The sequence below is a fragment of the Branchiostoma floridae genome, chromosome 9, assembly GCF_000003815.2.
Source record: "Branchiostoma floridae strain S238N-H82 chromosome 9, Bfl_VNyyK, whole genome shotgun sequence".
Lineage (NCBI taxonomy): Eukaryota > Metazoa > Chordata > Leptocardii > Amphioxiformes > Branchiostomatidae > Branchiostoma > Branchiostoma floridae.
In genome coordinates, this window is record NC_049987.1 from 24,990,143 (window position 1) to 25,004,406 (window position 14,264).

General features: G+C 43.7%; 2 protein-coding genes across 2 annotated transcripts in view; both read left to right on the forward strand.

The window, feature by feature from the left end:
• The first annotated feature begins 496 nt into the window (after positions 1 to 496).
• On the forward strand, positions 497 to 2,867 carry LOC118422379. The gene is made up of 3 exons (XM_035829899.1): positions 497 to 626; positions 1,293 to 2,588; positions 2,803 to 2,867. Exons 2-3 carry the CDS (start codon positions 1,424 to 1,426, stop codon positions 2,865 to 2,867), a joined length of 1,230 nt encoding a protein of 409 aa, XP_035685792.1. The 5' UTR covers positions 497 to 626; positions 1,293 to 1,423.
• A 3,426-nt stretch (positions 2,868 to 6,293) lies between these two features.
• The window catches only part of LOC118422380, a 19,203-nt gene continuing 11,232 nt past the window's right edge, over positions 6,294 to 14,264 (forward strand). Inside the window, exons 1-2 of the mRNA XM_035829901.1 lie at positions 6,294 to 6,929; positions 7,181 to 7,293. Coding sequence (XP_035685794.1) covers positions 6,294 to 6,929; positions 7,181 to 7,293 — 749 coding nt within the window. The remainder of the gene's footprint in view (positions 6,930 to 7,180; positions 7,294 to 14,264) is intronic.

Here is a 14,264-nt window from a genome sequence, read left to right on the forward strand (position 1 = left end):
GATGCGGAATACACCGTGTTGTATTTTATTAAGGTCATACCCACATGAGAAAACCCATGTTTTGATGCGATATGCGCCAGAAGTTGAACAAATTTGGTGCCCTCGAACAACTTAGTATTGCAACAGTAATGTTCCAACGTCCGAATCAGGTATTCGAAGTTTCGATGGTGCCGCACTCGGCCCACTCGAAACAGTTTGATTTATTCGAATGGAGCCCGTGTGATAAGCCCGGGCCGTACGGAAAGTTATCACCCGGCCCGGAACACCCGTATCGAACGTTTTCGCGTCACAGGTACCACGTTAAGTTATGTATCAATGGCCCAGTATAGGGGTATAGCCGGGGGTATAGCAAGGATATCAACTTGAAAGTTCATCTGTGTTGGTAAAAGTCATTCTTGAACTAGTTAAACTGTAATATCCCAAATTTTGTTGAGTCCAATTTTTGTGTTGGATATTACAGTCTAACTATAAGTTCAAGTAGCCCTGATACTGTTATCGACACCTGTACCATCCTCGCCCCTTCAGATCTTACCAGGAGCACCTGACTACAGGGGACCGCGCACTGGCTGATGGGAAGCTGGACGTGGCAGAACAGAACTTTGCATCTGCGCTCAGACTGATTCACGGTGCGTCATTTCATTGTGACTCCATAACTATTCTCCAAGCAGAGGTTGGGTCGGGGGATATATATATCAGGATAACAGTCCTATATGAGAATGACAGTCTCTGCCACATACATACATGTAGGGCATATCTGTAAGCTGACTCAGGTGTGTTGCAGAGTTCTTTTCGCAGGATCCGATTTTCTTCTGCCATGCGCATCAGTCTGGTTTCTCCTGACAGTCTGGTTTCTCCTGAGTTTAGCTGCCTGGACAGTGTGGACAGGGGACAGTAGTGACCGGAATTTGGTACCCTCAGGGGAGCGTGATTCCGACCCAACATCTGCTTGGAGAATGTCCTTACCCAGCTTTCTCTCTGACTTTGTCCATGGACGATTATTCTAATTCAAGAAACTTTGACAATGGCTTGCTTACAGAAAACTCGGGAAATTCCATTCCACTGATAGCGGCATTAGCAAAGTGCACATTTTCAACCGTAGACTGAAATTCTCATCATATAAGCAATGCAATTTCAGCGTTTCTTCATTCAGAAAATCTTCGTCATAGCTTATATATTTGCTTGTGAAAAAAAGTTTTACTTTTCAAAACTAAGAATGTTGGTTCATGGAATCATTGAAAGAAAAGTTCGGAATGCCCACTTGACAAACTAATGAATATTGACTGTCCATACAGATCCTAATAAACCCGATCGGTGTAGAGAAGCCGACTGTCTGTGCAGACTGGGTGACGTCTACGTCCAGCGAGGCAAGAGAACAAAAGAAGGTAGGAAATTCACACAAGCAGCAGCTCTGTACAACGCAGCCATGGCAAGAACAGGCAAAATTAAACACAGTGTGACAAGAAGACTGCAGGAGATAGAGACATGGTTTCTCCTTTACACGGCAAATGTGGAAACAAAACCTGCTCCCTCTGATTTGGCCACACGCCATAAGAAGCAGTTAGATGAGATGCGCACGCGTGCAAAGTCAGAACTGGACGCCATTGACCAGCAACACAATCCGTACCAACACGACGAGGACGATCCAGTCATGATAACAGTCGAGGCTGAGAGAGCTGAAGCAGTCAAGGCTTTATTCAAGAACATCGCCAAGGATAGACAGATGCTTATCGAGGACCTTGTTGATGAATGTATTGCCACACTCGGCCCACCTCCGTGTAAGTACGCTTTCATCGGGTTAGGCTCACAGGCAACAGAACTGGTCACGCCCTACTCCGACCTGGAGTTCGCCATCCTGATTGAGGATGGGAAGGACAATGACGTCACAAGGCGGTACTTCCTCAACCTCACACACTACCTACACCTGAAAGTCATCAACCTCGGAGAGACCATCCTCCCAACAATGGCCATCCCTTCCTTGAACGATTTTTCAGCGAAAGACTGGTTCTTTGACTCCGTCACACCGCGTGGATTTGCCTTTGACGGCTTCATGCCATGGGCTAGTAAGACTCCATTTGGAAGAGACCAGACCGAGACCAAGCCTCCCGTTAGCCTTATCCAGACCCCTGCCGAAATGGCAAAGTTTCAGCGGCGAGACGTTTCTGTGGCAGAAGGGTATCACCTGTCCGACATCCTCAGACGAGTTGTTTTCCTGACAGGAGAACAAGCCCTCGTGACCGATTACATGAAAAAACTCAGGGAAGTCACTACGGGTGATCTACGCTCGCTTTTCCAATCCCGTCTGTCTGCAGCGCAAATCTTGAAGGATAACAGGGAGCAGTTTGACACCCTCGAGCCAACCGGACAACTGATAAATGTCAAGAAAGACATCTATCGTTTTCCGGGTGTAGCCATTGAAGTACTAGCTTTGTGCTGTCAGATCACCCTTGCTAGCACGTGGAGCGTGATAGATCAATTAAAAGAAATGCGACAGATCCATGAAGAGAATGCCGCCCACCTTAGAGTTCTTACCAGCATTTCGGCAGAGCTCCGGTTAAGAACATATTTGAATAACAAGGGACAACAAGACAGTATGTCCCCTCTTACCCAGATGAAATACCAGTCAAAACCGCAAGAGGTATCTGATACTACACTGAGTTCAGTATTCCAAATTCTAGACGTACAAGTTATTTTTAGATACTACTGTAGGGCAATCCCTTTGAAGAAATGTATGCCAGAAAGTTTGCAGGGTAAACCGAAAAGTGTGCTGAAAACGACAATCTTTGACACCTCCCATGAATGTAGAGGCAGAATATCTAGAAAACTATGTCTGTATGGTAGAGCCAAACACCATCTGGAAGCAGCATTAGCGGACGCCGGAAGCGACATGATCAAACGTTCGGCAATACTTGAAGAATTGGGGACTCTCTGGGCGTTCTTTGATGATTGTAAAACAGGAGTTAGTGTCTTTGAAGAGTCACTTAGGGTGCGTAAAAGTATCTATGGAGACAACACGGCACATCCGCACATTGCCACGTCACTAAACAACCTAGGATTATCTTGGGGTGAACTTGGTGATCACAAGAAAGCTATCAGTTACTTCGTACAGTCATTAACGATGAAGAAAACAATCTATGGAGACAACACGGCACATCCGGACATTGCCAGGTCACTAAACAACCTTGGATTGGTTTGGAGTAAACTCGGTGATAACAAGAAAGCTATCAGCTTAAACCAACAGTCACTATCGATGCAGAAAACTATCTATGGAGACAACACGGCACATCCGGACATTGCCATGTCACTACACAACCTTGGATGGTCTTGGTGCAAAATCGGTGATTCCAAAAAAGCTATCGGCTACTACAAACAGTCACTATCGATGACGAAAACTATCTATGGAGACAACACGGCACATCCGGACATTGCCGTGTTACTAGACACCCTTGGATTGTCTTGGAGTGAACTTGGTGATTACAAAAAAGCTATCGGCTACTTCCAACAGTCACTATCGATGAGGAAAACTATCTACGGAGACAACACAGCACATCCGGACATTGCCGGGTCACTACACAACCTTGGATCATCTTGTTGTAAACTCGGTGATAACAAGAAAGCTATCGGCTACTTCCAACAGTCACTATCGATGCAGAAAACTATCTATGGAGACAACACGGCACATCCGGACATTGCCACGTCACTTAACAACCTTGGATCGTCTTGGAGTGAACTCGGTGATAACAAGAAAGCTATCGGCTACTACCAACAGTCACTATCGATGCAGAAAACTATCTATGGAGACAACACGGCACATCCGGACATTGCCAAGACACTTTACAACCTGCAATTATCATGGACTAACATAGGTGATCACCAGACAGCGATGGAGTACAGGCAACAATTACAGAATATGCAGAGGGCTTTTGAAGTGTGAAGCTCGTTATGGATCTAAAGTAATCGGCTATGAGAATTTTTCTGCAATGGTGACAATGAAATAAAATGTGACAACATATATCTTATATGTTAATTATGTATGGCGATCTGTTATTTGATTAAACAATACCATGGAATCACTGTATATTCTATACCCCAGATATTGTTTGTGCTGCTTAAAGAAAGTTTTACTGAAATCTTCCCTCTACAGCTTACCTTCGTCTTACACCAAGCGTCAAAACAATATCAATGCAGAATTTTGGTAATGTAACGTTATAGTGATTTTTTTCTGTCAGTTGGCAAATAAATGAATTTGGAGTGGTTCGATATCTTAGTACGCAAAAAATGCTACCTACACATAATGAAACTGTCCAAATGTCGAGTAGAACCTGGAAGGGACGTCACAAGTGGCATGGCAAGTAAAGGCACGAGGTGGGCGTGGCACTTTATGAACTTTGTTCATTATGTGTTTGACTGTTCTTGACGGATGACTGTAGCACTTCTGCTATTAGTTGTTTTGTCACTAGGGGTCCATTACTGAAGAAATATGTGACTATCACCAACTCAAAAACATCGTGAACACTCGAACACGTTTTCTCCTTAAGCAGAACCAAATCACTGCAGTAATTGGGCAGGTTAAGTTTCGAAATGTTATTAGAAAATTGTACCATTTAAGAATCTTCTGGTTCACTCGGTTCAGATCCAACACTAGTAACTTATAGTTAAAGAGAATGCATGCAGGGTAAAGTAAAATTTTGGGACTTAGTAAAGCATTAATTTGTGAAATGTTTGATGCTCTACATATCATGCAATTAAAATGTCATCGGAATGGCCTATAACTTCAATGAATTTTGGGCGATCTTCATTTGTATTCACGCCTTTTTATCTCCATATACATGTAGTAGAAACAGGCCATGTACGGTGGATATGAGTTATTTGCCTCGCCCTCAATCAAATTGTAACATTTTGTTCTAACCAACATATCCCTGTCTCTCAACTAATGTGTCAAAAACACACCACACACAAGGTACAAGTAGTTTAATCAATCTTATGTACAAGACCAATGATATAACACACGTGTACAGCAAGGATTCCATAAAAACCTGACTGCATTCAAAAGCAAGAAATCACTTTATACATGTACATGTATGCACCAAACTTAAAATACTTAGGTCCACCACATATATAAGAAAAACACACACTGCAATAAAAAATACTTTTGATGTTAAATTTTGAAATGAGACCGATATGCTAAAAATGCTGTATACGTACAAAAAGTAGAAGACTTGATCAATATCAATTACCCAAGAAGTAGTGGTAAAATGTCAAGGGACTAGGTAGGTAGGTAGGTAGGTAGTGGTAAAAAGGGTAAAGTTGCCCCCATAGCCGTTTTGAGCCTGTAGGGGTAGTGTGTTGTTATCCACTGTGTCTAGGGCACGGTGCTGGAAGTCGAAGTCCATCCCTCTCCTTCCACTGCCTTTTACCTCCCCAACCGAAGTCAGGAACCCATTTTTTACACCTGGGTGAAGTGAGGAAAGTCATGTCAAGTGCCTTTCCCAACATCTGTGGCATGTCAGGGGATTCAAACCAAAGCCTTTGGGTTCTGGGCCGAACACCCTAACCATTACGCCAACCTGACGCCACATAAAGTAGTGGTAAAGTTTATAACACAACTGGTAAGATCACCAACTGGTAAAAGTGTACTATCTAAAAGAAGTACAAATATTAAAAATCATTAACACATACATTGTACAAAACCGCTTATCTTAGCCATTTAGCCTATAGTGAAGTTGTCTTCTTCACACAATACTTTGTGCCTGATTCTTCAACGCCAGTGACTGCAGTGTAGTGCAGAGGCGGCGGTACTATTTTTCAGTTGTGTGGGCGAAAATTTTGCATATTGCCTAATCGAGTGCCGAATGCACGAAGCGTCGCGCCTGTAAATTTTTAAAATCTTGCCAAAACTGTTGTGATCGATATATATGCTCATATGACCTTTCTCATGATTTGACCTGTAATCGACCTCCATCATGATTCGACCTCCATAGTGGACTGATCCATTAGGACAGGGGGTGAAATCCTGACTGTAGCTCGTTAAAATGCCGGAGTTGAACTCGGGCCTTTTTAACCAAACAAACCTGACAAATCCAGCTTTGCACTGGGGGTAAAACCTTGAGATTGAAATGTAGGTAAATGTGTTTTTAAGTGATTGTTTTGCATGGCTTAACCATTCCATTTAGGAGCCCCTCCCCTATAATAAATCAAACAGGTCTGGTTTCACAGCGGTGATTTGTCAGTGAGCGAGTGCTGTCTTGTGTAACGGTCTTAGTGAGGTCTTATTGTAGAACTCCCAAGCATCCAAAATGTTGCGAGTCTGCCAGAAACTTCGCGCTGCGGACGCCAGGAGTAAGAGACACGGACTAGTGCGTGCCGAGACAGACTACCTCCGTGCCCTGCAGGACGCCATGGCGGACATGGACAGGTGTGCGGAAGTGGAGGTGCTCAAAACTCTGGGCGACGTGAACTTGGAAAAGGGAAGACTCGAGAAGAACCCAGAGATATTTGACCGAGCCATGGTGCTGTACAGGACCGCACTGCTTCGGTGTAAAGACGCAGGTGTGGGAGACAGTCTAGAACACCGTTACCACTATGCAGAAAAACTAAGGTTAGGGAAGGGATCAACCGCTACAAGTAGTTACGAGCCCCTTTCTAACGCTAAGAGAATGTCTTCTCTCGCTAAAGTAGCCGAGAAGTTCCAACACCTGGACAGAAGATTGACTGTTGGTGGCAACGAAAAGTCTTTACTGATAGAATATACCAAGTTAGTAATAGAAGGGATCGTAAACGACGACAACACGTTAGAGGTGGAAGCGATCAAGAGTGTCGGTGACGTGTACCTGAAAAGAGGAACAGAAACTAGAGACGCGCCATGTTTGACTAAGGCCACTGCTCTGTACAACACTGCACTGGCGCGGTGTGAGAGGGTCCAGGGTAAAGTGGTACTCATTCACCGCTTACTGTACACAGCAAAAACCAGGCAAGGAACCAAGAGGAGTAGAAATAAGGTAACCATTCCCATTTCATGCTGCACAATTCGCCGCTCCTTGATTCAAACCACAATGAAATTGAGAATTCATCTTTGTCTGACTTACTTAAGCATGTGTTACATGGAATCGTTAGTCTCTCGTCATGTTGTTTGCTGACAAGGTTAGATTTTAATGTTGTTTCTATGTCGTTGTTGCTGCTGAAGAGTCGTAGGTACAGAGTACAACAACAACAGGGTCACGTGCGGCCACGGGACTTCCCAGGGACGTCACCCAACGCTGATGTCATCGGTGACTCAAAAGGTCGACGGTCTGATAAGTAAGCACAGCAGTGGTAATGTTTGCTTTGTCGCTAGTGCTACATGTAACACGAGATTTGCTGTTTCATAAATGCTTGCTATTTGAAAGAAGGATTCATATAAGTTTGACACCGATTTCTTGTATATGTGGTTGCGTATTCAAGTCTTGTTCATTATATTCTACTACGCATTTCCAGAAAGACATTACCCCTTGACATTGAATAACGGTGATTCCGATTAGATTAGCTACTAAACCACTAATGTTTTAGATGTGAATTAAGACTTTAATCTGTAGTGTATATCATCATACATGATGAAAGCTCCTTGATATCGTTATCTATCCACTGTAGAAGATAAAGTTATGTATCAATGACGTAGTATATAAAGTTCATTTGTGTTGGTAGAAGCCATTCTTAAACTAGTTAAAATGTGATATCCAGTCCAATTTTTGTGTTGGATATTACAGTCTAACTACTTCAAGTAGCCTTGATTATCGACACCTGTACCATTCTCGCCCCTTCAGGTCTTACCAGGAGCACCTGACTACAGGGGACCGCGCACTGGCTGATGGGAAGCTGGACGTGGCAGAACAGAACTTTGCATCTGCGCTCAGACTGATACATGGTGCGTAACTTATTGTGACTCCATACCTATTCTCCAAGCACAGGTTGGGTCGGGGATATAGTAAGTGTGCTGCGCAGAAAAGTAAGTGTCTCACGCAGAAAAAAGTAAGTGTCATGAGCAGAAAAGTGAGTGTCTTGAGCAGAAAAAAAGTAGGTGTCTTGAGCAGAAAAAAAGTGTGTTTTGCAAAATAAGTAAGTGTCTTGAGCAGAAAAGTAAGTGTCTTGCAAATTGTTCCTATCGGCCACGGTACTGCCGATTTTAGCTGCCTGGACAGTGAGGACAGGGATAGTAGTGACCGGAATTTGGTACCCTCAGGGGAGCAGTATTTAAGGAATTCCGACCCAACCTCTGCGTGGAGAATATTCATACCCAGATTTCTGTTCAACTCTGTCCATGGGCAAGACGATTATTTTAATTCAAGAAACTTTGACAATGACAAGATTACAGAAAACTCTGGCCATTCCATTTATAGCGACATTAGCAAAGTGCACATTGTCAACCGTAGCAAATTCTCATCATATAAGCAATGCAATTTTGCGTTTCTTCATTCAAGAAATCTTCGTCATAGCTTATATATTTGCTTGTGAAAAAAAGTTTTACTCTTCAAAACTAAGAAGTTTGGTTCATGTAATCATTGAAAGAAAAGTTCGGAATGCCCACTTGACGAACTAATGAATATCTACTGTCCATACAGATCCTAATAAACCCGATCGGTGTAGAGAGGCCGACTGCCTGTGCAGACTGGGGGACGTCTACGTCCAGCGAGGCAAAACAACAAAAGAAGGTAGGAAATTCACACAGGCAGCAGCTCTGTACAACGCAGCCATGGCAAGGACAGACGATAATAAACAAAGTGTGACGAGAAGACTGCAGGAGATAGAGACATGGTTTCTCCATTACACGGCAAATGTGGAAGCAAAACCCGTTTCTCCTGATTCGACCATACGTCATAAGAAGCAGTTAGAACAGATGCGCACGCGTGCTAAGTCAGAGCTAGAAGCCATTGACCAGCAACACAATCCGTACCAATACGACGAAGATGATCCAGTCATGATAACAGTCGAGGCTGAGAGAGCTGAAGCAGTCAAGGCTTTATTCAAGAACATCGCCAAAGATAGACAGATGTTTATTGAGGACCTTGTTGATGAATGTATTGCCACACTCGGTCCTCCTCCGTGTAAGTACGCTTTCATCGGGTTGGGGTCACAGGCCACAGAACTGGTCACACCCTACTCTGACCTGGAGTTCGCCATTCTGATTGAGGACGGGAAGGACAATGACAACACAAGGCGGTACTTCATCAACCTCACACACTACCTACACCTGAAAGTCATCAACCTCGGAGAGACCATTCTCCCATCGATGGCCATCCCCTCCTTGAACGATTTTCCAGAGAAAAACTGGTTCTTTGACTCTGTCACACCGCGTGGGTTTGCCTTCGACGGCTTCATGCCATGGGCTAGTAAGACTCCGTTTGGAAGAGACCAGACCAAGACCAAGCCTCCCGTCAGCCTTATCCAGACCCCTGCCGAAATGGCAAAGTTTCAGCGGCTAGACGTTTCTGTGGCAGAAGGGTATCACCTGTCCGACATCCTCAGACGAGTTGTTTTCTTGACAGGAGAAGAGGCCCTCGTGACTGATTACATGACAAAACTCAGGGAAGTCACTACGGGTGATCTACGCTCGCGTTCCCAGTCCCGTCTGTCTGCAGCGCAACTCTTGGAGGATAACTTAGAGCATTTTGCCACCCTCGAGCCAACCGGACAACTGTTAAACATCAAGAAAGACATCTATCGTTTCCCGGGCGTAGCCATTGAAGTACTAGCTTTGTGCTGTCAGATCACCCTCGCCAGTACGTGGAGTGTGATAGATGAATTAGAAGAAATGGGAAATATCCGTGAAGAGAATGCCGCCCACCTTCGAGTTCTGACCAGCATCTCGGCAGAGCTCCGGTTAAGAACGTACTTGAATAACAGGGGACAACAAGACAGTATGTCCCCTCTTACCCAGATGAAATACCAGTCAAAACCACAAGAGGTCTCCGACACTACCCTGAGTTCAGTATTCCAAATTCCTAACATACAAGTTATCTTTAGATACTACTGCAGGGCAATCCCTTTGAAGAAATGTATACCACACAGTTTGCAGGGTAAACCGAAAAGTGTACTGAAAGCGACAATCTTAGATACCTCCCATGAATGTAGAGGTCGAATATCTAGAAACCTATGTCTGTATGGTAGAGCCAAACACCATCTGGAAACAGCATTAGCGGACGCCGGAAGTGACATGATCAAACGTTCGGAAATACTTGAAGAACTGGGGACTCTCTGGGCGTTCTTTGATGATAGTAAAACTGGAGTTAGTGTCTATGAAGAGTCACTTAGGGTGCGTAAAACTATCTATGGAGACAACACGGCACATCCGGATATTGCCGCGTCACTACACAACCTTGGATTGTCTTGGTTTGAACTCGGTGATAACAAAAAAGCTATCAGTTACTTCGAACAATCATTATCGAAGATGAAAACTTTGTATGGAGACAACACGGCACATCCGGGCATTGCCATATCACTACACAGCCTTGGATCGGCTTGGAGTAAACTCGGTGATTACAGGAAAGCTATCGGCTACTTCAAACAGTCACTATCGATGCAGAAAACTTTCTATGGTCACAACACGGCACATCCGGACATTGCCGCGTCATTAAACAACCTTGGAACGTCTTTGAGTGAACTCGATGACAACAGGAAAGCTATCGGCTACTTCAAACAGTCACTATCGATGATGAACACTACCTATGGAGACAACACGGCACATCCGCACATTGCCGCGTCACTAAACAACCTTGGATTGTCTTTGAGTAAACTCGGTGATCACAAGAAAGCTATCGACTACTACCGACAGTCACTATCGATGAGGAAAACTATCTATGGAGACAACACGGCACATCCGGACATTGCCGGGTCACTAAGCAACCTTGGATCGTCTTGGTTTGAAGTCGGTGATAACAGGAAAGCTATCAGCTACTACCAACAGTCACTATCGATGAGGAAAACTATCTATGGTCACAACACGGCACATCCGGACATTGCCGCGTCACTAAAGAACCTTGGATCGTCTTGGAGTAACCTCGGTGATAACAGGAAAGCTATCGGCTACTACGAACAGTCACTATCGATGAGGATAACTATCTATGGAGACAACACGGCACATCCTGGAATTGCTATGTTACTAAATAACATTGGATCGACTTGGCATAAATTCGGTGATTACAAGAAAGCTATCAGCTACTACCAACAGTCATTATCGATGCAGAAAACTATTCATGTAGACAACACTGCACATCCGGACATTGCCGCGTCACTAAACAACCTCGGATCATCTTGGGGTAACCTGAGGGATTACAAGAAAGCTATCAGCTACTTCCAACAGTCACTATCGATGCAGAAAACTATTCATGGAGACAACACGGCACATCCGGACATTGCCAAGACACTTAACTGCCTGCAATTAGCATGGACCGAGATTGGTGATCATCAGAGAGCGATGGAGTACAGGCAACAATTAGAGAATATGCAGCGTGCGTTTGATATGTGACGCTCGTTATGGATCTAAATCAAATTGTAAGCAATCGGCTGTAAATGAGAATTTTTTTCTGCAATGGTGAAAATTAAATAAAGTGTGACAACATATTCCATATGTGTTAATTATGTATAACGATCAGGTATTTAATCAAACAATATCATGGAATCAATGTTTACTCTATACCTTAGGTATTGTTTGTGCTGCTTGAACAATGTTTTACTGAAATCTTCCCTCTACAGTTTACCTTCATCTAACACCAAACGTCAAAACTATTTCAAAGCAAACTTTTGATAATGAATAATGATATTTGCACAGTTTCAAGAAAGTTTACGAGTCAATCCATTTTGATTGGTCGGATATTGTTAACGAAACGTTCGAATTCCACCATTTCTGAGTAGAAGCCGGAAGTGACGTCACAGGTGGCCTGGCAAGTAAAGGCACGAGGTGGGCGTGGTACTTTATGAACTTTGTTTTGCCTCGCCTTATTGTTTGGACAACAATTCTTTACCAAAGAGGGCTCGTATACAGTAGGAGTCATTTCAATCTGAATATCATCATTCCTGCTTTGAACACCTTTGTTATACATATAATATAATGGTAAATTTCTTCATCTTGCTTTGTATGTAAAACTAACCTTGTTTCAGACTTGCTAATAAATGTGCAAGATCAAGTTGTAAGATTGACGTTGGAGAAGAAAGGGCTTTGTGCATAGCTGGACTTTGAATTTCCTCTGTCAAACTCAGGATTAAAAACATCTATACATGTACACCTACATGTTTCTTCAACTATACCTAGTGTCAGTTTGTCTTTTTTAAATGTGTTTAATGATCTAACAATCTTCCTCAGTCTGTTCTAATGCGAAAACAAAACCTCATTGACTGTTCAGACAACTGAAATGATGCAACTGTACACTTCACTGATGGTTTAACCACTTTTTATTCACACATACATTCACCAAACAACATATTAATATATATTGGCATTTACAATGGCAAAAGGCTAGTACGTAGTACATTAAAATGGTTGTCCAGATTCTTAGTGAACCTTGATCACGGCGGTCTTGAAAAAGTGTGTTTGATTTCTTTTGCAGTACCTTTTCCTGAATGCACTTGAGCACTTGAACTGTATACAGTCTTCTTCTTCGTCGTGTCATCACTACACTGTTCCACTCCAATAATCCACACACTGCCTTCCTCTGGGGGTCAAAGCTTCCAGGTCTTCCTTGGTGCATGGTTCGGACAGGAGGGGGCAGACAAGAAGATGTTTCATAGTCTGCTCCTGTCCGCAGTCACAAGCAGTCTGTCCACCAGGGCTGAGACCCCACTTTGCCATGAGGGTCTTGCATCTACCTGTGCCTGTTCTAAGGCGGTTGAGACATGACCAGGTTGGCCATGTCTCCTCTGCTCCTGGAGGAAGAGATTCCTTTGGGGATCACTGTATACAGTGATTTAAATGGTTGATTTTTTTAGATACACCATACATAAAAATAAACATATATTGTATACTAGTAATGCCTGCAAATGACGTATTTTATATTATATAAGACTCTAAGTTTTCATGGCCCTTGAGGTGCGTGATGTATTGAAAAATGCGTACTAAAAGAACTTCAGATGTCTTAAAACAACACTGAAGTTACTACCAAGTTGTGAACAGTAACATACGATACCAATTTCTATACAACAAAACAACCAAGCTAGATGATATAATAGAAGGTGCTTCTTGGTTTACAGGAAAACCTGCTGACAAGAAAAGACACCATATGGTATTATGTACATGTAAACAACATCTAATTCCAGTGCGTGATCTATCAACATTATGTATACATATCAAACATAGCATGCATGTCCAGTATTTCATCTATTTTGTCTAACCAATGACATTGTTATCACAAAAACAAAGCTTTACTTGGAATGCACTGCGTTAACTACACTTTCTTCACTTCAACACGTTAGTACTGCGTGCCAACATATTGTTGTTTCTTCCAGAATTCAGTCAGGCACTATTATCTCCAAGCAAATGTTATTAGGAGGAAAAATTGCAATGTTTCTTGGCTGCTCCGTTTTGTGACAGTCAACGTTATGATTCTCCATCCGAACATCTACTTGTAATCTCCAAGCAGACTATCGGTGACAATGCAGTATCCAAACCGTCAACCAATATTCAACAGGAGATGGCCTGTCACAGTGGATACTGGTTGGCTCTTTGAATACTGCCTTTCCACTGATAGATCTGGATGGAGATCAACATGTCTCAGTTCAGAGTTACAGAGGTGTTCTCTCGATCTCTGGCGTTATCTTAGACATTGACGTCATGGTGATGAAACTGCCCTTCTTGACGTACAACGACTGCGTCATGTGACGCCACATCACCAGGGCGACGCGCGTCACTAGCAACAGGGCGGTCACGCCTAGTAACACGCAGACGTAGATGACGTTCCTCTTGGCGGGGTCCCAGTTCTTGGTCAGGTTTCCGGAAAGCGCGGCCACCACCACCACGTACGGCACCAGGGTGTAGCGGCAGTACCGATCCAAGACGCAAGATCTCCGCAAGAAGGACCGCGAACATCCCGGTTGAGACGTCCTCGTCGCTGAAGCCTCCGACGTAGATGAGGACGATGTCGAGGTTGAGGAGGGTAGCGATGGAGGTCCAGGTGGCGTAGATGGCCAGCCCGATGTGAACGAGCCCGTGCGTGAGCCAGAGGTCGACGGGAGAGTTCTCAGGCAACCAGGGCCCGTTCTGGTCCAGCCGGCGGTAGGAGATGAAGAGGAGACTGTAGAGGGTG

What these genes read in the sequence shown, in the direction of transcription:
- LOC118422379 (XM_035829899.1), top strand. Translation starts at nt 1,424, where the DNA reads ATGGCAAGAACAGGCAAAATTAAACACAGTGTGACAAGAAGACTGCAG. An exon ending in TAACAAGGGACAACAAGACA is followed by an intron (nt 2,589 to 2,802) that starts GTATGTCCCCTC and finishes CCATGAATGTAG; the next exon opens with AGGCAGAATATCTAGAAAAC.